Source organism: Drosophila elegans, unplaced genomic scaffold (genome assembly GCF_018152505.1).
Source record: "Drosophila elegans isolate 14027-0461.03 unplaced genomic scaffold, ASM1815250v1 contig_3, whole genome shotgun sequence".
Lineage (NCBI taxonomy): Eukaryota > Metazoa > Arthropoda > Insecta > Diptera > Drosophilidae > Drosophila > Drosophila elegans.
This window is the reverse complement of record NW_024545677.1, coordinates 13,958-36,370: the sequence shown is the minus strand read 5'-3', so window position 1 is coordinate 36,370 and position 22,413 is coordinate 13,958. Positions and strand designations below refer to the sequence as shown.

Below are 22,413 nucleotides of genomic sequence, written 5' to 3'. Positions count from 1 at the left end.
AATACAACAAGTGAAGGAGACATCTCCGACCCTATAAAGTATATATATTCTTGATCAGCATCACTAGCAAAGTCGATCTAGCCATGTCCGTCTGTCCGTCTGTCTGTCTTTCTGTCTGTCCGTCTGTCCGTCCGTTTCTACGCAAACTAGTCTCTCAGTTTTAAAGCTATCTGCCTGAAAAAGCTACCTTTCTATTGCAAGTAGTTTATAAGTCGGAAGGAGCCGGATCGGACGACTATAGCATATAGCTCCCATAGGGTCAATCGTATAGCTGCCATAGGAACTATCGAATTATTAATCATCATAGCTTCAATGTTTTTAAACATACACGCAAGTAAATCATAATTTTAACGTTTTCAATTTTATAATTTTTTATACCCATGCATAGGGTATTATAATTTCAGTCAGAAGTTTACAACGCATTGAAGGAGACATTTCCGACCCTATAAAGTATATATATTCTTGATCAGTATCACCAGCAAAGTCGATCTAGCCATGTCCGTCTGTCAGTCTGTCCGTCCGTTTCTACGCAAACTAGTCTCTCAGTTTTAAAGCTATCTGCATGAAACTTTCCCAAAAGTTGTCTTTCTATTGCAGGTAGTATATAAGTCGGAACGAGCCGGATCGGACGACTATAGCATATAGCTCCCATGGGAACAATCGAAGAATAAAATAAAAAAAAATTATAACTTTGCTGTTTTTTAATTTTTTTTTTATTTCTTCGACATATAGTAATGGTTAAATATTTTCGATTTACGTTTTAAATTTCATCAAAACGACTATATCATATAGCTCCCATAGGAACAATCGGAAAAAAATACAAAAAAAACAAGAAAGAATGCAAACTTCGGCAAGCCGAAGTTCATATACCCTTGCAGCTATCGCAAGAATTAAATATTTTTGAAAACATTAAAATTATGATTTACTTGCGTATATGTTTAAAAACATTGAAGCTATGACGATTTGCAGCTTAATAATTTGATTGTTCTTTTATATATTTTTATTATTTGTATGGGAGCTATATGATATAGTCGTCCGATTTTGATGAAATTTAAACCATAATTCTGAAATATTTAACCATTGCTATATGTCGAAGAACTAAACAAAAAATTAAAAAACAGCAAATTTATAATTTTTTTTCAATTATTTTTCCGATTGTTCCTATGGGAGCTATATGCTATAGTCGTCCGATTTTGATGAAATTGAAACCATAATTCTGAAATATTTAACCATTGCTATATGTCGAAGAACTAAACAAAAAATTAAAAAACAGCAAAGTTATAATTTTTTTTCAATTATTTTTCTGATTGTTCCTATGGGAGCTATATGCTATAGTCGTCCGATCCGGCTCGTTTCGACTTATATACTACCTGCAATAGAAAGACAACTTTTGGGAAAGTTTCATGCATATAGCTTTAAAACTGAGAGACTAGTTTGCATATAAACGGACGGACAGACGGACGGACAGACGGACATGGCTAGATCGACTCTACTAGTGATGCTGATCAAGAATATATATACTTTATAGGGTCGGAAACGTCTCCTTCACTGCGTTGCAAACTTCTGACTGAAATTATAATACCCTCTGCAAGGGTATAATTATAACTTTGCCGTTTTTAAATTTTTCTATTAGTTTTTCGACATATAGTAATGGTTAACTATTTCAGAATTACGTTTTAAATTTCATCAAAATCGGACGACTATATCATATAGCTCCCATAGGAACAATCGGAAAAATCGAAAATCGGATGTCTCCTTCACTGCGTTGCAAACGTCCGACTGAAATTATTATACCCTCTGCAAGGGTATAAAAACAGCCTTAAACTTTTGCCCAAACGTAAATGCCTTCTGGATTTTAAGTTTATTCAACTTTCACTTTTATCATAATTTTAATGTGTTCAAGAATATTTCGCTTTTGCAATAGCTGTAAGGGTATATGAACTTCGGCTCGCCGAAGTTTGCTTCCTTTCCTGTCCTAATACCTATTCCCATTTATTTTGTGAAACTAAAACGAAATGCTTCCGTAAATGCGACTATAATAAGCCCCACTAGTTGATTACCGAATACAACAGGACAATTGCACAATTGCATGTGTATGGAAAGTGCCACTGAATTATTCTATAGCGTTTTAAATACGTTTTTTAATGAATGCGTTCCTGAGAGTCTTCCTCCAAGACATAACAGAACTCCGTGGTTTACACAAGAGCTTCAAAGACTTAAAAACCTAAAAACAAATACTTACAAAAAGTACAAAAGGGCGAGCAAGCCATCTGATTTTTATACCCTTGTAGAGAGTATTATAATTTCAGTCAGAAGTTTGCAACCCAGTGAAAGAGACTACTCCGACCCTATAAAGTATATATATTCTTGATCAGCAGATCTAGAAGAGTCGATCTAGCCATGTCCGTCCGTCTGTCCGTCCGCCTGTCCGTCCGTCTGTCAGTCTGTCCGTCCGTTTCTACGCAAACTAGTCTCTCAGTTTTAAAGCTATCTGCATGAAACTTTCCCAAAAGTTGTCTTTCTATTGCAGGTAATATATAAGTCGGAAAGAGCCGGATCGGTCGACTATAGCATATAGCTCCCATAGGAACAATCGGAAAAACACAAAAAAAAATTATAAATTTGGTGTTTTTTAATTTTTTTTTTAGTTCTTCGAGATATAGTGATGGTTAAATATTTCAAAATTACGGTTTAAATTTCATCAAAATCGGACGACTATAGCATATAGCTCCCATAGGAACAATTGTATAGCTGCCATAGGAACTATCGAATAATTAAGCTGCAAATCATCATAGCTTCAATGTTTTTAAACATACACGCAAGTAAATCATAATTAAAACGTTTTAAAGAGTGTTTAGTTTTTGAAATAGCTGCAAGGGTATATGAACTTCGGCTTGCCGAAGTTTGCTTCCTTTCTTGTTTTGTTTAGAAATTCTTTTTTTTTTTTTAAACTGAAAACCGAAAATAATTTTATCTTGAAGATGGAACATTCACGAATCTAACAAGTTATTAACCTCAACATTAAAAGCTAGTAAAATAAGCTGTCGATGACCGAAATGGGCTAAACAACACTGGAGATACAAAATAAAATTGGCCACTGGAAAAAAACGTTTTATAAACTTTAAAAAATTATACCAATTTTGAGTGTTATTTTTGAATATGGGAGGTCATCTACACCAGAAAATTAAGGTTTTATCGCTAAAATCTCTGGACGATTTTTCGATTTAAATGAATTGATTCAATGAATTGCAAATTAGTAATTATAATACGAAAGATTTATTAGGCAATAAAAACCTCGCTGGTTCAATTATTTTGTGTGTGGGTTAAAATTTTAACCCTAAAGATTAAATTTAAATGAAAAGTTTTTGTTTTTTTTTGCATAGCCGACACGAAAAAATTAAATTTTTCTCCAATTAACTTCTTTTGTACCAGATTTTATGATAATAATTAAATTCTACACTGAATTTAATTATTATTATTGGGTGTACAAGTAGAAAACCGCCGTTTTCCACTGGGTGGCGCCACCTTTGGAAATCGGTGAGGGAATTCCGATCAGAAGCATCACATAGCAAGCTTAGGTATCGGTCAACAACTCCACATCATCTCGCTCGTCTATTCTCATTGTCCATTTTTTTGTTGGTGCGCGAATACGTCGAAATTTTAACCGGATAAGCGTCATTTGCGGGAGATTTTGCTTTTCGCGTTTCATCCAAAAAAATCTGCTGCTGAAGTGCGTCGAATGATTGTGGCAACATATAGTGAGTCAGTGAAAGAACGTGCCGAGAATGGTTCGTGAAATTCAAAAATGGTGATTATGACGTGGAAGACAAGGATCGGCCGGGTCCCGTGAAAAAGTTTGAAGATGAAGCTTTGGAGACTCTGTTGGATGAAGATTCTTGTTAGACACAACAAGAATCCATCACAGGAGCTCTCTATTTTGAATAATCAGTATGTAGCTATTTTTACGCTATAAAGCCTCAAACTATGAAAAAAACGGCGGTTTTCTACTTGTACACCTAATATTATTATTATTTAAAATAAGAAAATACTACATTCTTAGGTAAATCCTAAAAGTAAAGAAAAAGTGGTATCTTTCGGAAAACTTATGCACTCACCAAAACAAACTTCTGATTCTCCTTGTCCATCAGAAACTCCATACTCTTGTGCGGCCTGCGAACGGACGCGATTGGGACGCAACCTTTGCCTGTAGAGGGTATGACAGCTTCTCCGTCTATATTGTCCATGTCGTAGATAGCCCTGGTCAAATTTAGACGCTTTACAAGGTAAGCCTTGTTCGAAAAGCTAAGAGGGTTGAATTTTATGTCCATAAGCGAACGCGTCTTCCCCGAAATGACCGTTTCATGAGTGTCCAGATTGGTTTCGATCAAACCCATCTTACCTCCCTCTCGCATGGGAGGAACAGCCACCGGAACGGCGGTAACCACAGTGGGCCTGGCCGTGAACATATTCGTCGTTAGTGCGACGCTCACCCGCGATGGTAACTTAGTGCCCCGCATATTTTCCGCATTGAAGTCCGCCGTCAACTGATTACCGACAAGCTTGTACTGTTCCTGTTCGGCACTTAGAAGCAGTTCGGTGGCATTGGCAGCTGTGGTGCCGCTAGCAGCAACTCCCAAAGGCGAAGGTGACTGGTTGCCACTCCGGGTTGGCAGCTTGGGCAGCGGCGGCTTACAGATCACCACTTTTTGCAGGGTTGGGGTCTTGCCTAGGTGCCCCAGCTGACGGCTGCTGTTTACACTGGCAGTGCATGCCTTGCTGTCTTCCAATTGTGGTATTCTCGATGGCTTCAGCGGGATATGCAAACTGTCGCATGACTTGGCGCTTCCGGTGCTATTCTTAATGGGCGAAGCCTTGAGCACCAATATCTGATTAGGCGTCCCCTTCTCGTCACGATGCTCCAGATTCTGTAGCTTTTTTTTCGGCGCAGAGAGAAGCGGAGACCGTTGGTAATTCTGGAAAGGAAGCCCTTAGGGCCGGGCTGTTTTTCGTCGGCCCTGCCCACAGTCGTGGTTGGCAGCATCTCGCTTGTCTGGGGACTCTCGTTAAGCTCAAGCAGTTGCTGTGAGGCGTACAGAATGTGGAGGGCGCGGTTGGTAGGCGGCTCGCTTAGAATAGGCAGGGTTAGACTCAGGGGTCGTGCGTTCGCTTCATGTGCTGAATTGAACGACAAGTTTGCGACAACGCAAGGTTCAAGACTGACTGCGCTGCTTGTTGCAAGCTCGCTTTCCGAAAGTGGTTTTAGCTTCGGTTCTTTGACCGAAGCAATCGGGTGTGGCGATGTTGACTTTATATTCGGTGGTGGCGTTCTCTTCGATCGACGACTTTCTTAAGTGCAGCGCCTGGTTTTGTTCGTAAAGCGAGGAAATGTTTTCATTCTCTTTAGTGTTGTGCACTACAGTAGCGTCCTGCATATCTTCGTCGCTCGAGGGACCCTGCTCGCTGGACTGACACTGATCGTCGTTTGGCTGCCAGCAGTACTTGCTCACCACCGGACAGAAGCTAACTTCCTTGCCAAACGAGTGTCGCGACCCGGCGTGCAGTAGTATACCTAAAGGTTTAGGCAAGTGGTGCATTGAGGTGTGAGCACTATTCACGTAGATTTCGTCCTCCGGCTCCTGCCGGTCGTTGTCACAAGCCGATAGATTTGGCGTGCTGCTTACCAGGCTGCGTTGCTTTAAGGACTGAAACTGCCGCTTCGGCAGTGGTCTTTGCGAGATGACTTGCTGGTGGCACGGAACCGCAATGTTCTGCAAGTCAAAGTGACAGTGCTCAAGGCTCTGAGCGTAATTGGTGCTCAGATTGGTTGGGTCTTGGTCAAAAGTCTTGCCGAAAGACTGTTTGGGGTTACTAGCCGAACCCTTGTGGCGCGGTGGCTGCTTAATAATCAGCTGCACGTGCTGCATTTGGGGCTCCTCGGGTGCATTAGAAATACAGTCCCCTGGCGGCGGCAACGTCTCCTCCTGAATCGGCTTATCCGTCAGTATGGAAATATTTTTGTCATATATCTTGCTGATTTCGTCCAGCAAGAAGTTGTTCTTGCAGATAATCTGTTCGTAGATACCTCCCGACATGTCTTCCGACTTGCTCCTCTTGTGATTTCTCTCTAAATGCTCTTTTGGCGGACAAGCGTCCGCGTAGTCCAGAAGTGTAAGGTTTTGGTAGCTAGCGTTAAGATACCCTGCACTGGCCACACACAATGTTCGCCTGGCACTCTCGCTCACGCTGCAGCTCCTCCGAATACTCTGACATTCAAGGAAAAAGTCGTCGCGGGATTGGTCTCGCGCAAAGAAAAACGCCTCGCTGCAGCTGTTACTCACGCTGCTGTTCGTGTGCTGGTTGTGACGCAGGCGGCGGCGCAGTCCAAGCTGTTGCAGTTCGTTGGGAAAAGAGGTCGTTGTAGGCAAGCTGCTGTCGTTGGAACTGCTGCTCTGGCTACGGAAGCTGTGGCTGCTTGGGCCCAGAACGGAGCTGTAAGGGGAATACAGGTTGCCAATTCGAAATGAGAGTGGACCTCGCGGCTCGCGGATGTCGGGCAAACTGTTACGTAGCCAAGTAAACGAGGCGAGAGACGACGTTGATGTGGTCGATCCGGTCGGGGACGGAAGAGGCGAAGACATTTCGGTCTGAGAGCCGGCCCTCTCAGGAAAACTATAAATAGACAACGAAGGAGAGCACGGAGAGCATGGCGTTGCGGCGGTGTCCGTAGTCTGCGCTATTTTGGGCAGACACAAATCAGGAGAGTTTCGGGAATGCGGCGAGCCCTCCTCCAGTAGCACCAGTTCCTCCTCCTCCTCGCTGAGCTTTTCGAAATTCATTGGTGTGCATTTAGACTTTTCTAGCTGCAGAGTTCTGAGCTCACAGTAGCCAGAGACTTCCGATCGATTTTTGGTAGAGTTGGGCGGCACTCGCCGGGTGGCCGTTATAGACTGAATTTTAGTTATCCTTGCATTTCCGCTGCCGAGATACGATCTTTGAAGGCTGTGACTACTGCTATCGCTGGACGAGCTGGAACTGGAGCAGGTCTCCGAGTCGGACTTCAGTTCAGTCTGGTGCGCGCACTTGAAGAAGAGTCGCTGCTGGTCCTCAAATTTAAGCTTGTTCAGCTCGTAGTACGTCTGATGCAGACGACCATCGCTAGACTCATATCGCTTTATTAGCGACAGGGACGACGAAGATTCCTTCTGCTCTCTGGATTGCTGTCACTGGGTCGAGTTGAGGCACCTAGCTCGCAGGTAAAAAGCGAGGGCGAGCTGTTGCCCAAAGTGCTCATACTTTGGTGTTGCTCCTGGAGTGTAAGCTGCCGCTCGAGGGACTCAAACAGCACCAAAGAAGAGCTGCGTGATAGCGAGTGGTAGGAGTCATTGTCCGAATTATAGTCCTCAAAGAAGCCGCCGCGCCGATTGCCTGAGTTGCTTCGCTGGCTCTGGCTTCCACAGCTATCCCGAGCACATGTATCTGGGACCAGAAAGCGCTCTAAACTATTGTGGTACTCGGAATGCTGACGCTGAGGACGGCGCATCAGGACGTTATCCTCAAAACCCTGGCAAGGATCGGTCTCCAAACTATGCCTTGGTCTCTTGGGCGGGCAGGCAAAGTCACGCTCAGACATGGAATCGACATCTTCATGAAAAAGTTTAATTAAACAAGAAAGGAAGCAAACTTCGGCAAGCCAAAGTTCATATACCCTTGCAGCTATTGCAAAACTTAATATTCTTGAAATCAATCAAATAATGATTTACTTGCGTATATGCTTAAAAACATTCAAGCTATGATGATTCGCAGCTCAATTATTCGATAGTTCCTATGGCAGCTTTATGATATCGTTTTCGATTTTAATAAAATTAAAGGCGTTATTCTGAACTGTCAAATTATTAATAAGAATTTTTAAAAAAGTACAAAATAGAAAAGTTACATTTAAAAAGAAACATTTTTTTATATAGTTTTATAGTTTCCATGGGAGCTATATGATATAGTCGTCCGATTTTGATGAAATTTTAACCGTTATTCTGAAATATTTGACTATTACTATTTGTTGAACAACAAAAAAAAATATTTAAAAACAGCAAAGTTATAATTATTTTTCCGATTGTTCCTATGGGAACTTTATGATATAGTCGTCCGATTTTGATGAAATTTAAACCGTAATTCTGAAATAATTAACCCATTACTGCATGTCGAAGAACTAAAAAAAAATTAAAAACACCAAAGTTATAATTTTTTTTATTTATTTTTCCGATTGTTCCTATGGGAGCTATATGCTATAGTCGTTCGATCCGGCTCCTTCCGACTTCTATACGACCTGCAATAGAAATACAACTTTTGAGAGACTAGTTTTCGTAGAAACGGACGGACAGACGGACATGGCAAGATCGACTCTCCTAGTGATGCTGATCAAGAACATATATACTTTATAGGGTCTTCTGACTGAAATTAAAATACTCTCTGCAAGGGTATAAAAAGGGAATTGTATATTTATAGCAGCTTACCCTTAATCACATCTATGCGTACCATTGTGCCCGATTCAGACTTAATGGAGCTCCAATAGCTGAAGCGCTGCTCTGGGCAGCCACTCCAGGTGCACTGGCCATGTTCCTCGTCTTCGCTAGTCTCCTCCATGATGGGCTCCAAGATTTGCCGAGAACTGGACAAGTAAACAGCATCTAAAATAAATCGACGGAATACTGTTATTATGTCCCGATTCTTTTCGATTTTTAGGCGTGTTTTTTTATTCTTTTTATACCTTTGCAGAGGGTATTATAATTTCTGTCAGAAGTTTGCAACACAGTGAAGGAGACATCTCCGACCCTATAAAGTGTATATATTCTTGATCACCATCACTAGGCGAGTCGTTCTAGCCAGTCCGTCCGTCTGTCCGTCCGTCTGTCCGTCCGTCTGTCCGTCTGTCCGTCCGTCCGTCTGTCCGTCCGTCTGTCCGTCCGTCTGTCCGTCCGTCTGTCCGTCCGTCTGTCCGTCCGTCTGTCCGTCCGTCTGTCCGTCCGTCTGTCCGTCCGTCTGTCCGTCCGTCTGTCCGTCCGTTTCTACGCAAACTAGTCTCTCAGTTTTAAAGCTATCTGCATGAAACTTTCAAAAAAGTTGTCTTTCTATTGCAGGTAGTATATAAGTCGGAACGAGCCGGATCGGTCGACTATAGCATATAGCTTCCATAGGAACAATCGAAAATATAAATAAAAAAAAATTATAACTTTGCTGTTTCTTAATTTTTTTTTAGCTCTTCGACATATAGTAATGGTTAACTATTTCAGAATTACGGTTTAAATTTCATCAAAATCGGAGAACTATTTCATATAGCTCATGTAGAAATAATAAAAATATACAAATACAAATATGCAAATCATCATTGCTTCAATGCTTTTAGAAATAAAATCATAATTTTAATGTTTTCAAAAATATTTATTTCTTGCAATAGCTGCAAGGGTATATGAACTTCAGCTTGCCGAAGTGTGCTTCCTTTCTTGTTTAGAATTAATTAAAGTCTTTTTAAACTTTGGAGTGCTCTGAAAAATTCTGACTCACATTTAAAATATATTAAACAAAAACAAGAAAGGAAGCAAAGCAAGCATTTCAAAAACTAAATACTCTTTAAAACGTTTAAATTATGATTTACTTGTGTGTATGTTTAAAAACATTGAAGCTATGATGATTTGCAGCTTAATTATTCGATAGTTCCTATGGCAGCTATACAATTGTTCCTATGGGAGCTATATGCTATAGTCGTCCGATTTTGATGAAATTTAAATCGTAACTCTGAAATATTTAACCATTACTATATCTCGAAGAACTAAAAAAAAAATTAAAAAACACCAAAGTTATTATTTTTTTTTATTTATTTTTATGATTGTTCCTATGGGAGCTATATGCTATAGTCGTCCGATTTTTATGAAATTTAAACCGTAATTCTAAAATATATAACCATTACTATGTCATGAAGTACTAAAAACAAAATTAAAAAACACCAAAGTTATAATTTTTTTTTTATTATGATTGTTCCTATGGGAGCTATATGTTATAGTCGTCCGATTTTGATGAAATTTTAACCATAATTCTGAAATATTTAACTATTACTACATCTCGAAGAGCTAAAAAAAATATTAAAAAACACCAAAAATATATATTTTTTAAATTTATTTTTCCGATTGTCCCTATGTGAGCTATATGCTATAGTCGTCCGATCCGGCTCGATCCGACTTATATACTACCTGCAATAGAAAGACAACTTTTGGGAAAGTTCCATGCAGATAGCTTTAAAACTGAGAGACTAGTTTGCGTAGAAACGGACGGACAGACGGACAGACTGACAGAAGGACAGACGGACAGACGGACGGACAGACTGACATGGCTAGATCGACTCGGCTAGTGATGCTGATCAAGAATATATATACTTAATAGGGTTGGAGATGTCTCCTTCACTGCGTTGCAAACTTCTGACTGAAATTATAATACCCTCTGCAAGGTTCTAAAAAATCCTCTTGACGAGGCAAGAACGCAGTGACGATCACACCTTCAACTCCAAAAATTTCTGATATTAACTTTACCAAGAAAATTAATTTTATTTTGATTTAACTAGTTTCGTTATCGACATGATGATGATGTTTTTATTATGCAGGGCTGTGTTAGTGGTTTTTAACTTTTTAAAGCAATTTATCTGTTTTTGTATAGACGTTTATAAATTTAAAAAAAAGCTTTAATTTTTTTGTAATTTGTTTTTTTAATATTGTTATTTATTTTTACAGGAATCCTAAAATCAAATTTTTATAAAAGTACGCCAATACAATGCCCAGGAGGCGCTTTCATAACTTGGACATTGAAATAACTCAGTTCTGACTCCTAATCATACAAAAATTATTTTGGTACATATTACCCTTGCTTATGTTTCCACTTTACTTAACAAAGCTCTTATAAGAATTTTTCATCTTAAAGATCTGAAATGGGTTGAATTTTTAAACGTTGAAGAATTCGCAAACGTAAATTTGTACAGAAAAGTGTGTTATCACAGCATAGCAGACTATTAAATGACAAAGGATTGCATACCAAGACTTTAGGAAAATTAATTCGTTAGGGAGAAAGCGCGGGCTTGCAAAATATTCAACTTCTTTTGGCACTGTTTAAATTTTGTTTATAATACGCGTCGAATGACTCCCAATTCACTTCGATCCGATGCTTCGTTCAAAAGTTATGCATTTTTTTTGGTATATCTCAAAATGAAAATTTTTAGAATTCTGGATTTTTTTTTTGTTGGGCAGCAAATATCTTAAAAACGACGAAGTTATGAAAAATTAAATGTTCTTTTGGGAGCCAGACAACTTTCTCGTTATTTTTATATCCTTTTTATATCCTTGCAAATGGTATTATAATTTCAGTCAGAAGGACACATTCCCGACTCTATCATCTTCACTAGAAGAGTCGATCTAGCCATGACCGTCTGTTTGTCCACTCGTTTTAAAACTATTTCTAGTAGTAGTCGAATCGGTCGACTATATCTTACAGCTCCCATGGGAAAAAATATGAAAAAAACAAAACATGAAGAAAACTTCGGCAAGCCGAAGTTCAAATACCCTTGCAGCTATTGAAAAAAATAAATATTCTTGAAAACACTAAAACTATGATTGACTTGCGGTATGTTTACATTGAAGCTATGAAGATTTGCAGCTCAATTATTTGATAGTTCCTATGATATTGTTTTCCGATTTTAATAAAATTAAAAGCCTAATTCTGAACTGTCAAATTTTAAATTAATCAAAAAGAATTTCTAAAAAAATTACAAATAAATAATTTAAATTTTTTAAAATTTGTTTTGTTCCCATGGGAGCTTTATGTTATAGTCGTCCGATTTCGATGAAATTTAAACCGTAATTCTGAAATATTTACCCATCACTATATCTCGAAGAACTAAAAAAAAAATTAAAAAACCCCAAAGTTATCATTTGTATACCCTTGCAGAGGGTATTATAATTTCAGTCAGAAGTTTGCAACGCAGTGAAGGAGACATCTCCGACCCTATAAAGTATATATATTCTTGATCAGCATCACTAGTAGAGTCGATCTAGCCATGTCCGTCTGTCCGTCTGTCAGTCTGTCCGTCTGTCCGTCTGTTTATATGCAAACTAGTCTCTCAGTTTTAAAGCTATCTGCATGAAACTTTCCCAAAAGTTGTCTTTCTATTGCAGGTAGTATATAAGTCGGAACGAGCCGGATCGGACGACTATAGCATATAGCTCCCATAGGAACAATCGGAAAAATAAATGAAAAAAAAATTATAACTTTGCTGTTTTTTAATTTTTTGTTTAGTTCTTCGACTTTTAGTAATGGTTAAATATTTCCGACTTACGGTTTAAATTTCATCAAAATCGGACGACTATAGCATATAGCTCCCATAGGAACAATCGGAAAAATAAATGAAAAAAATTAAAACTTTTCTGTTTTTTAATTTTTTGTTAAGTCCTTCGACATTTAGTAATGGTTAAATATTTCCGATTTACGGTTTAAATTTCATCAAAATCGGACGACTATAGCATATAGCTCCCAAAGGAACAATCGGAAAAATAAATGAAAAAAATTATAACTTTTCTGTTTTTCAATTTTTTTGTTCAGTTCTTCGACATATAGCAATGGTTAAATATTTCAGAATTATGGTTTAGATTTTATCAAAATCGGACGTCTATATCATATAGCTCCCATAGAAATAATAAAAATATATAAAATAACTATCAAATAATTGGGTTGCTAATCATCATAGCTTCAATGTTTTTAAACATATACGCAGTAAATCATAATTTTAATGTTTTCAAAAATGTTAAATTCTTGCAATAGCTGCAAGGGTATATGAACTTCGGCTTGCCGAAGTTTGCTGTCTTTCTTGTTTTTATTTATTTTTATTAAAAAATACCAAAGAGCTATATGCTGTAGTCGTCCGATTTTGATGAAATTTTAACCGTAATTCTGAAATATTGAACTATTACTATATCTCGAAGAACTAAAAAAAATTAAAAAACAACAAAGTTATAAGTTTTTTTCATTTATTTTTCCGATTGTTCCTATGGGAGCTATATGCTATAGTCGTCCGATTTTTATGAAATTTAAACCGTAATTCTAAAATACATATATATCTCGAAGAACTAAAAACAAAATTAAAAAACACCAAAAATATATTTTTTTAAATTTATTTTTCCGATTGTCCCTATGGGAGCTATATGCTATAGTCGTCCGATCCGGCTCGATCCGACTTATATACTACCTTCAATAAAAAGACAACTTTTGGGAAAGTTTCATGCAGATAGCCTTAAAATTGAGAGACAAGTTTGCGTAGAAACGGACGGACAGACTGACAGACGGACAGACGGACAGACGGACGGACAGACGGACAGACGGTTATGGCTAGATCGACTCGACTAGTGATGCTGATCAAGAATATATATACTTTATAGGGTCGGAGATGTCTCCTTCACTGCGTTGCAAACTTCTGACTGAAATTATAATACCCTCTGCAAGAGTATAAAAAATTAAAATAAGTTATAATTTTTTATACCCTTGCAGAGGGTCAGAAGTTTGCAACGCAGTGAAGGAGACGTTTCCGACCCTATAAAGTATATATATTCTTGATCAGCATCACTAGGAAAATCGATTTAGCCATGTCCGTCTGTCCGTCCGTTTCTACGCAAACTAGTCCCTCAGTTTTTAGCTATACGCATTCCAATTTCTGAAAAAAATTACATATTAAAAAAGTTTAAATTTTTAAAATTTGTATTTTTTTAATATATTTATTGCTTTCATGGGAGCTTTATGTTATAGTCGTCCGATTTTGATGAAATTTAAACCGTAATTCTAAAATATATAACCATTACTATATCTCGAAGAACTAAAAAAAAAATTAAAAAACACCAAATTTATAATTTTTTTTTATTTATTTTTTATGATTGTTCCTATGGGAGCTATTTGCTACAGTCGTCCGATTTTTATGAAATTTAAACCGTAATTCTAAAATATATATGTATCTCGAAGAACTAAAAACAAAATTAAAAAACACCAAAGTTATAATTATACCCTTGCAGAGGGTATTATAATTTCAGTCAGAAGTTTGCAACGCAGTGAAGGAGACGTTTCCGACCCTATAAAGTATATATATTCTTGATCAGCATCACTATTAGAGTCGATCTAGCCATGTCCGTATGTCCGTCCGTCTGTCCGTCTGTCCGTCCGTTTATATGCAAACTAGTCTCTCAGTTTTAAAGCTATCTGCATGAAACTTTCCCAAAAAGTGTCTTTTTATTGCAGGTAGTATATAAGTCGGAACGAGCCGGATCGGACGACTATAGCATATAGCTCCCATAGGAACAATCGGAAAAATAATTGAAAAAAAATTATAACTTTGCTGTTTTTTAATTTTTTGTTTAGTTCTTCGACATATAGCAATGGTTAAATATTTCAGAATTATGGTTTAACTTTCATCAAAATCGGACGACTATAGAATATAGCTCCCATAGGAACAATCGGAAAAATAATTGAAAAAAATTATAACTTTGCTGTTCTTTAATTTTTTGTTTTGTTCTTCGACATAAAGCAATGGCTAAATATTTCAGAATTATGGTTAAAATTTCATCAAAATCGGACGACTATACCATATAGCTCCCATAGGAACAATCGGAAAAATAATTGAAAAAAAATTGTAACTTTGCTGTTTTTTAAATTTTTGTTTAGTTCTTCGACATACAGCAATGGTTAAAAATTTCAGAATTATGGTTAAAATTTCATCAAAATCGGACGACTATAGCATATAGCTCCCATAGGAACAATCGGAAAAATAATTGAAAAAAAATTATAACTTTGCTGTTTTTTAATTTTTTTTTTAGTTCTTTGACATATAGCAATGGTTAAATATTTCAGAATTATGGTTTAAATTTCATCAAAATCGGACGACTATATCATATAGCTCCCATACAAACAATAAAAATATATTAAAGAACAATCAAATAATTAAGCTGCAAATCGTCATAGCTTCAATGTTTTTAAACATATACGCAAGTAAATCATAATTTTAATGTTTTCAAAAATATTTAATTCTTGCGATAGCTGCAAGGGTATATGAACTTCGGCTTGCCGAAGTTTGCGTTCTTTCTTGTTTTTATATATTTTTTTATGATTGTTCCTATGGGAGCTATATGCTATAGTCGTCCGATTTTGATGAAATTTTAACCGTAATTCTGAAATATTTAACTATTACTATATCTCGCAGATATATAACCATTACTATATCTCGAAGAACTAAAAACAAAATTAAAAAACACCAAAGTTATAATTTTTTTTTATTTTTTTATGATTGTTTCTATGGGAGCTATATGCTATAGTCGTCCGATCCGGCTCGATCCGACTTATATACTACCTTCAATAAAAAAGACAACTTTTGGGAAAGTTTCATGCAGATAGCCTTAAAATTGAGAGACAAGTTTGCGTAGAAACGGACGGACAGACTGACAGACGGACAGACGGACAGACGGACGGACAGACGGACAGACGGTTATGGCTAGATCGACTCGACTAGTGATGCTGATCAAGAATATATATACTTTATAGGGTCGGAGATGTCTCCTTCACTGCGTTGCAAACTTCTGACTGAAATTATAATACCCTCTGCAAGAGTATAAAAAATTAAAATAAGTTATAATTTTTTATACCCTTGCAGAGGGTCAGAAGTTTGCAACGCAGTGAAGGAGACGTTTCCGACCCTATAAAGTATATATATTCTTGATCAGCATCACTAGGAAAATCGATTTAGCCATGTCCGTCTGTCCGTCCGTTTCTACGCAAACTAGTCCCTCAGTTTTTAGCTATACGCATTCCAATTTCTGAAAAAAATTACATATTAAAAAAGTTTAAATTTTTAAAATTTGTATTTTTTAATATATTTATTGCTTTCATGGGAGCTTTATGTTATAGTCGTCCGATTTTGATGAAATTTAAACCGTAATTCTAAAATATATAACCATTACTATATCTCGAAGAACTAAAAAAAAAATTAAAAAACACCAAATTTATAATTTTTTTTATTTATTTTTTATGATTGTTCCTATGGGAGCTATTTGCTACAGTCGTCCGATTTTTATGAAATTTAAACCGTAATTCTAAAATATATATGTATCTCGAAGAACTAAAAACAAAATTAAAAAACACCAAAGTTATAATTATACCCTTGCAGAGGGTATTATAATTTCAGTCAGAAGTTTGCAACGCAGTGAAGGAGACGTTTCCGACCCTATAAAGTATATATATTCTTGATCAGCATCACTATTAGAGTCGATCTAGCCATGTCCGTATGTCCGTCCGTCTGTCCGTCCGTTTATATGCAAACTAGTCTCTCAGTTTTAAAGCTATCTGCATGAAACTTTCCCAAAAAGTGTCTTTTTATTGCAGGTAGTATATAAGTCGGAACGAGCCGGATCGGACGACTATAGCATATAGCTCCCATAGGAACAATCGGAAAAATAATTGAAAAAAATTATAACTTTGCTGTTTTTTAATTTTTTGTTTAGTTCTTCGACATATAGCAATGGTTAAATATTTCAGAATTATGGTTTAACTTTCATCAAAATCGGACGACTATAGAATATAGCTCCCATAGGAACAATCGGAAAAATAATTGAAAAAAAATTATAACTTTGCTGTTCTTTAATTTTTTGTTTTGTTCTTCGACATAAAGCAATGGCTAAATATTTCAGAATTATGGTTAAAATTTCATCAAAATCGGACGACTATACCATATAGCTCCCATAGGAACAATCGGAAAAATAATTGAAAAAAATTGTAACTTTGCTGTTTTTTAAATTTTTTGTTTAGTTCTTCGACATACAGCAATGGTTAAATATTTCAGAATTATGGTTAAAATTTCATCAAAATCGGACGACTATAGCATATAGCTCCCATAGGAACAATCGGAAAAATAATTGAAAAAAAATTATAACTTTGCTGTTTTTTAATTTTTTTTTTAGTTCTTCGACATATAGCAATGGTTAAATATTTCAGAATTATGGTTTAAATTTCATCAAAATCGGACGACTATATCATATAGCTCCCATACAAACAATAAAAATATATAAAAGAACAATCAAATAATTAAGCTGCAAATCGTCATAGCTTCAATGTTTTTAAACATATACGCAAGTAAATCATAATTTTAATGTTTTCAAAAATATTTAATTCTTGCGATAGCTGCAAGGGTATATGAACTTCGGCTTGCCGAAGTTTGCGTTCTTTCTTGTTTTTTTATATTTTTTTTATGATTGGTCCTATGGGAGCTATATGCTATAGTCGTCCGATTTTGATGAAATTTTAACCGTAATTCTGAAATATTTAACTATTACTATATCTCGCAGATATATAACCATTACTATATCTCGAAGAACTAAAAACAAAATTAAAAAACACCAAAGTTATAATTTTTTTTTATTTTTTTATGATTGTTTCTATGGGAGCTTTATGCTTTATTCGTCCGATTTTGATGAAATTTAAATCGTAACTCTGAAATATTTAACCATTACTATATCTCGAAGAACTAAAAAAAAAATTAAAAACACCAAAGTTATAATTTTTTTTATTTATTTTTTATGATTGTTCCTATGGGAGCTATATGCTATAGTCGTCCGATTTTTATGAAATTTAAACCGTAATTCTAAAATATATATATATCTCGAAGAACTAAAAACAAAATTAAGAAACACCAAAGAAATAATATATTTATATTTTTTTTATGATTGTTCCTATGGGAGCTATATGCTATAGTCGTCCGATTTTGATGAAATTTTAACCGTAATTCTGAAATATTTAACTATTACTATATCTCGCAGATCTAAAAAAAAAAATTAAAAAAACACCAAACAAAAATATTTTTTATACCCTTGCAGAGGGTATTATAATTTCAGTCAGAAGTTTGCAACGCAGTGAAGGAGACGTTTCCGACCCTATAAAGTATATATATTCTTGATCAGCATCACTAGTAGAGTCGATCTAGCCATGTCCGTCTGTCCGTCCGTCTGTCCGTCTGTCCGTCCGTTTATATGCAAACTAGTCTCTCAGTTTTAAAGCTATCTGCATGAAACTTTCCCAAAAGGCGTCTTTCTATTGCAGGTAGTATATAAGTCGGAACGAGCCGGATCGGACGACTATAGCATATAGCTCCCATAGGAATAATCGGAAAAATAAATGAAAAAAAATTATAACTTTGCTGTTTTTTAATTTTTTGTTTTGTTCTTCGACGTATAGTAATGGTTAAATATTTCCGATTTACGGTTTAAATTTCATCAAAATCGGACGACTATAGCATATAGCTCCCATAGGAACAATCGGAAAAATAAATGAAAAAAATTATAACTTTGCTGTTTTTTAATTTTTTGTTTAATCCTTCGACACTTAGTAATGGTTAAATATTTCAGAATTATGGTTTAAATTTCATCAAAATCGGACGACTATAGCATATAGCTCCCATAGGAACAATCGGAAAAATAATTGAAAAAAAATTATAACTTTGCTGTTTTTTAATTTTTTGTTTAGTTCTTCGACGTATAGCAATTGCTAAATATTGTAGAATTATGATTAAAATTTCATCAAAATCGGACGACTATAGCATATAGCTCCCATAGGAACAATCGGAAAAATAATTGAAAAAAAAATTATAACTTTGCTGTTTTTTAATTTTTTTTTTAGTTCTTCGACATATAGCAATGGGTAAATATTTCAGAATTATGGTTTAAATTTCATCAAAATCGGACGACTATATCATATAGCTCCCATACAAATAATAAAAATATATAAAAGAACAATCAAATAATTAAGCTGCAAATCGTCATAGCTTCAATGTTTTTAAACATATACGCAAGTAAATCATAATTTTAATGTTTTCAAAAATATTTAATTCTTGCGATAGCTGCAAGGGTATATGAACTTCGGCTTGCCGAAGTTTGCTTTCTTTCTTGTTTTTAATTTATTTTTCCGATTGTCACTATGGGAGCTATATTCTATAGTCGTCCGATCCGGCTCGATCCGACTTATATACTACCTTCAACAGAAAGACAACTTTTGGGAAAGTTTCATGCAGATAGCTTTAAAATTGAGAGACAAGTTTGCATATAAACGGACGGACAGACGGACAGACGGACGGACAGACGGACATGGCTAGATCGACTCTACTAGTGATGCTGATCAAGAATATATATACTTTATAGGGTCGGAGATGTCTCCTTCACTGCGTTGCAAACTTCTGACTTAAATTATAATACCCTCTGCAAGGGTATAAAAAATTAAAATAAGTTATAATTTTTTATACCCTTGCAGAGGGTCAGAAGTTTGCAACGCAGTGAAGGAGACGTTTCCGACCCTATAAAGTATATATATTCTTGATCAGCATCACTAGGAAAATCAATTTAGCCATGTCCGTCTGTCCGTCCGTTTCTACGCAAACTAGTCCCTCAGATTTTAGCTATACGCATGAAACTTTCCCAAAAGTTGTCTTTCTATTGCAGGTAGTATATAAGTCGGAGTGAGCCGGATCGGACGACTATAGCATATAGTTCCCATAGGAACAATCGGAAAAATAATAAAAACAAGAAAGGAAGCAAACTTCGGCAAGCCGAAGTTCATATACCCTTGCAGCTTTGATGGTTAAATAGAATTACGGTTTAAATTTTATCAAATTCGGACGACAACTTTTGGGAAAGTTTCATGCTGATAGCTTTAAATCTGGGAGACTAGTTTGCGCAGGAACGGACGGACAGACGGACAGACAGACGGACATGGCTAGATCGACTCTCCTAATGATGCTGATCAAGAATATATGCACTTTATAGGGTCGAAGATGTCTCCTTCACTGCGTTTCCAACTTCTGACGGAAACTATAATACCCTCTGCTAGGGTATAAATATAACTTCGCTGTTTTTATACACTTGGAAAATTCCTGGATATAGCGGTCCGAATGGGAACATTCAAAAAGTGTATTTATATAGTCGAATGCCGATCCATTTTTCGTCACCTCGTTAGGAGGTGTTTTTGTGATATGTCGAAAGTTTCGTAATCTAAAAAGCTATAAGAACTCGAAAATAAACGGAAATCTTTACTGGCATTTTCAAAACAATTACTAAACTGTGAACACAAAAACCTTATTTTGGTTATAGTTCCGTAAATATTATACTTGAAGAAATTATGTCAAGATTGTAAATAAGTAAGTAAAAATGGTTTCAAAACCCTCAAACATCGCATTATTTCGCACATACAAACCAAAAACGGAAAATAGTGCTCGTTTCAAAAACGCTGTATTTGTCTTGCTTGTTCAATATCTTTCAAACAGAGTACCGGATTAAGAGATAATTGTGGTGTCGTTGGACGCATTTTTAAAGCGAGAATACATCCATGCTATAAATGTAAGACTTTTTGCTCCACCGGCCCCAAAAGCTCTAGTAAAAGACAACATTTTGTTTGCACTTTCACCTCCATTTCTCCGAAACCAAATGTCTTTCTTAAACTCTTAGCATTACTATATCATTTTTTAAGATCGGACTATTCTGAGTTGACTTCGAAAATTTCGGCTATATATAGTAGTCTCCTTGAGCACGCTTACCGGTGCTCATACTGTTTCCATTACCAGAGTTTTCCATTCGAACCGCTTTATACAGGTATTTTGCCTACACATACATTTTGTAGTTTAGCGTTACGAATGGGAACATTTAAAAAGTGTATTTATTTAGTCGAATGCATATTCATTTTTCGTCACAAAAATTGATATCAGATATTTTATATGGTGCTATTAGGGTCGGAAAAGTGATCTTCTGACTGAAATTAATATACCATTTGAAATTATATAAAAACAAGAAAGAGAGCAAATATACCATTGCAGCTATTGCAAATATTAAATATTCTTGAAATCATTAAAAACTATCATTTACTTGCGTATATGTTTAAAAACTGTGAAGCTATGATGATTTGCAGCTCAATTATTCGTTAGTTCCTATGGCAGCTATATGATGTCGTTTTCCGATTTTAATAAAATGAAAAGCGTAATTCTGAACAATCAAATTATTAAAAACTCAGAATTTTTAAAAAAACCAGCAAAATAAAATTACATTTATAAAACAAGAAAGGAAGCAAACTTCGGCAAGCCGAAGTTCATATACCCTTGCAGCTGTTGCAAGAATTTAAAATTTTTGAAAACATTAAAATTATGATTTACTTGCGTATATGTTTAAAAACAGTGAAGCTATGATGATTAGCAGCTCAATTATTCAACAGATATTTTATATATTTTTATTATTTCTATGGGAGCTATATGATATAGACGTCCGATTTTGATAAAATCTAAACCATAATTCTGAAATATTTAACCATTGCTATATGTCGAAGAACTGAAAAAAAATTTTAAAAACAGAAAAGTTATAATTTTTTTTCATTTATTCTTCCGATTGTTCCTAAGGGAGCTATATGCTATAGTCGTCCGATTTTGATGAAATTTAAAACGTAAATCGGAAATATTTAACCATTACTAAATGTCGAAGAACTGAACAAAAAATTAAAAAACAGCAAAGTTATAATTTTTTTTCATTTATTTTTCCGATTGTTCCTATGGGAGCTATATGCAATAGTCGTCCGATTTTGATGAAATTTAAACCGTAAATTGGAAATATTTAACCATTACTAAATGTCGAAGAACTGAACAAAAAATTAAAAAACAGCAAAGTTATAATTTTTTTTCATTTATTTTTCCGATTGTTCCTATGGGAGCTATATGCTATAGTCGTCCGATCCGGCTCGTTCCGACTTATATACTACCTGCAATAGAAAGACAACTTTTGGAAAAGTTTCATGCAGATAGCTTTAAAACTGAGAGACTAGTTTGCGTAGAAACGGACGGACAGACGGACAGACGGACATGGCTAGATCGACTCGCCTTGTGATGCTGATCAAGAATATATATACTTTATAGGGTCGGAGATGTCTCCTACACTGCGTTGCAAACTTCTGACTGAAATTATAATACCCTCTGCAAGGGTATAAAAATTGTTTTTTTTTTTAATATTTTTATTGTTTTAAAATTGGACGACATTAATCTTCCAAAAATTATAGTCGTCCGATTTTGATTAAATTTAAACCGTAATTCCGAAATTTTAACTTTTACTAAATGTCAAAAAAATATAAAAAACGAGAAAGCAAGCAAACTTCGGCAAGCCGAAGTTCATATACCCTTGCAACTATTTCAAAAACTTAATACTCTTGAAAACGTTAAAATTATGATTTAACGTTCGATAGTTCCTATGGCAGCTATACGATTGTTCCTATGGGAGCTATATGCTATAGTCGTCCGATTTTGAAGAAATTTAAACCGTCATTCTGAAATATTTAACC

At 35.7% G+C, this 22,413-nt stretch overlaps 1 protein-coding gene across 1 annotated transcript in view; it reads right to left on the bottom strand.

The window, feature by feature from the left end:
* LOC108146931 overlaps positions 1-22,413 on the bottom strand; it is a 176,524-nt gene that overhangs the window by 150,180 nt on the left and 3,931 nt on the right. Inside the window, 5 exon segments of the mRNA XM_041708590.1 lie at positions 4,116-4,934; positions 4,937-5,248; positions 5,250-7,198; positions 7,201-7,641; positions 8,508-8,681. Coding sequence (XP_041564524.1) covers positions 4,116-4,934; positions 4,937-5,248; positions 5,250-7,198; positions 7,201-7,641; positions 8,508-8,681 — 3,695 coding nt within the window.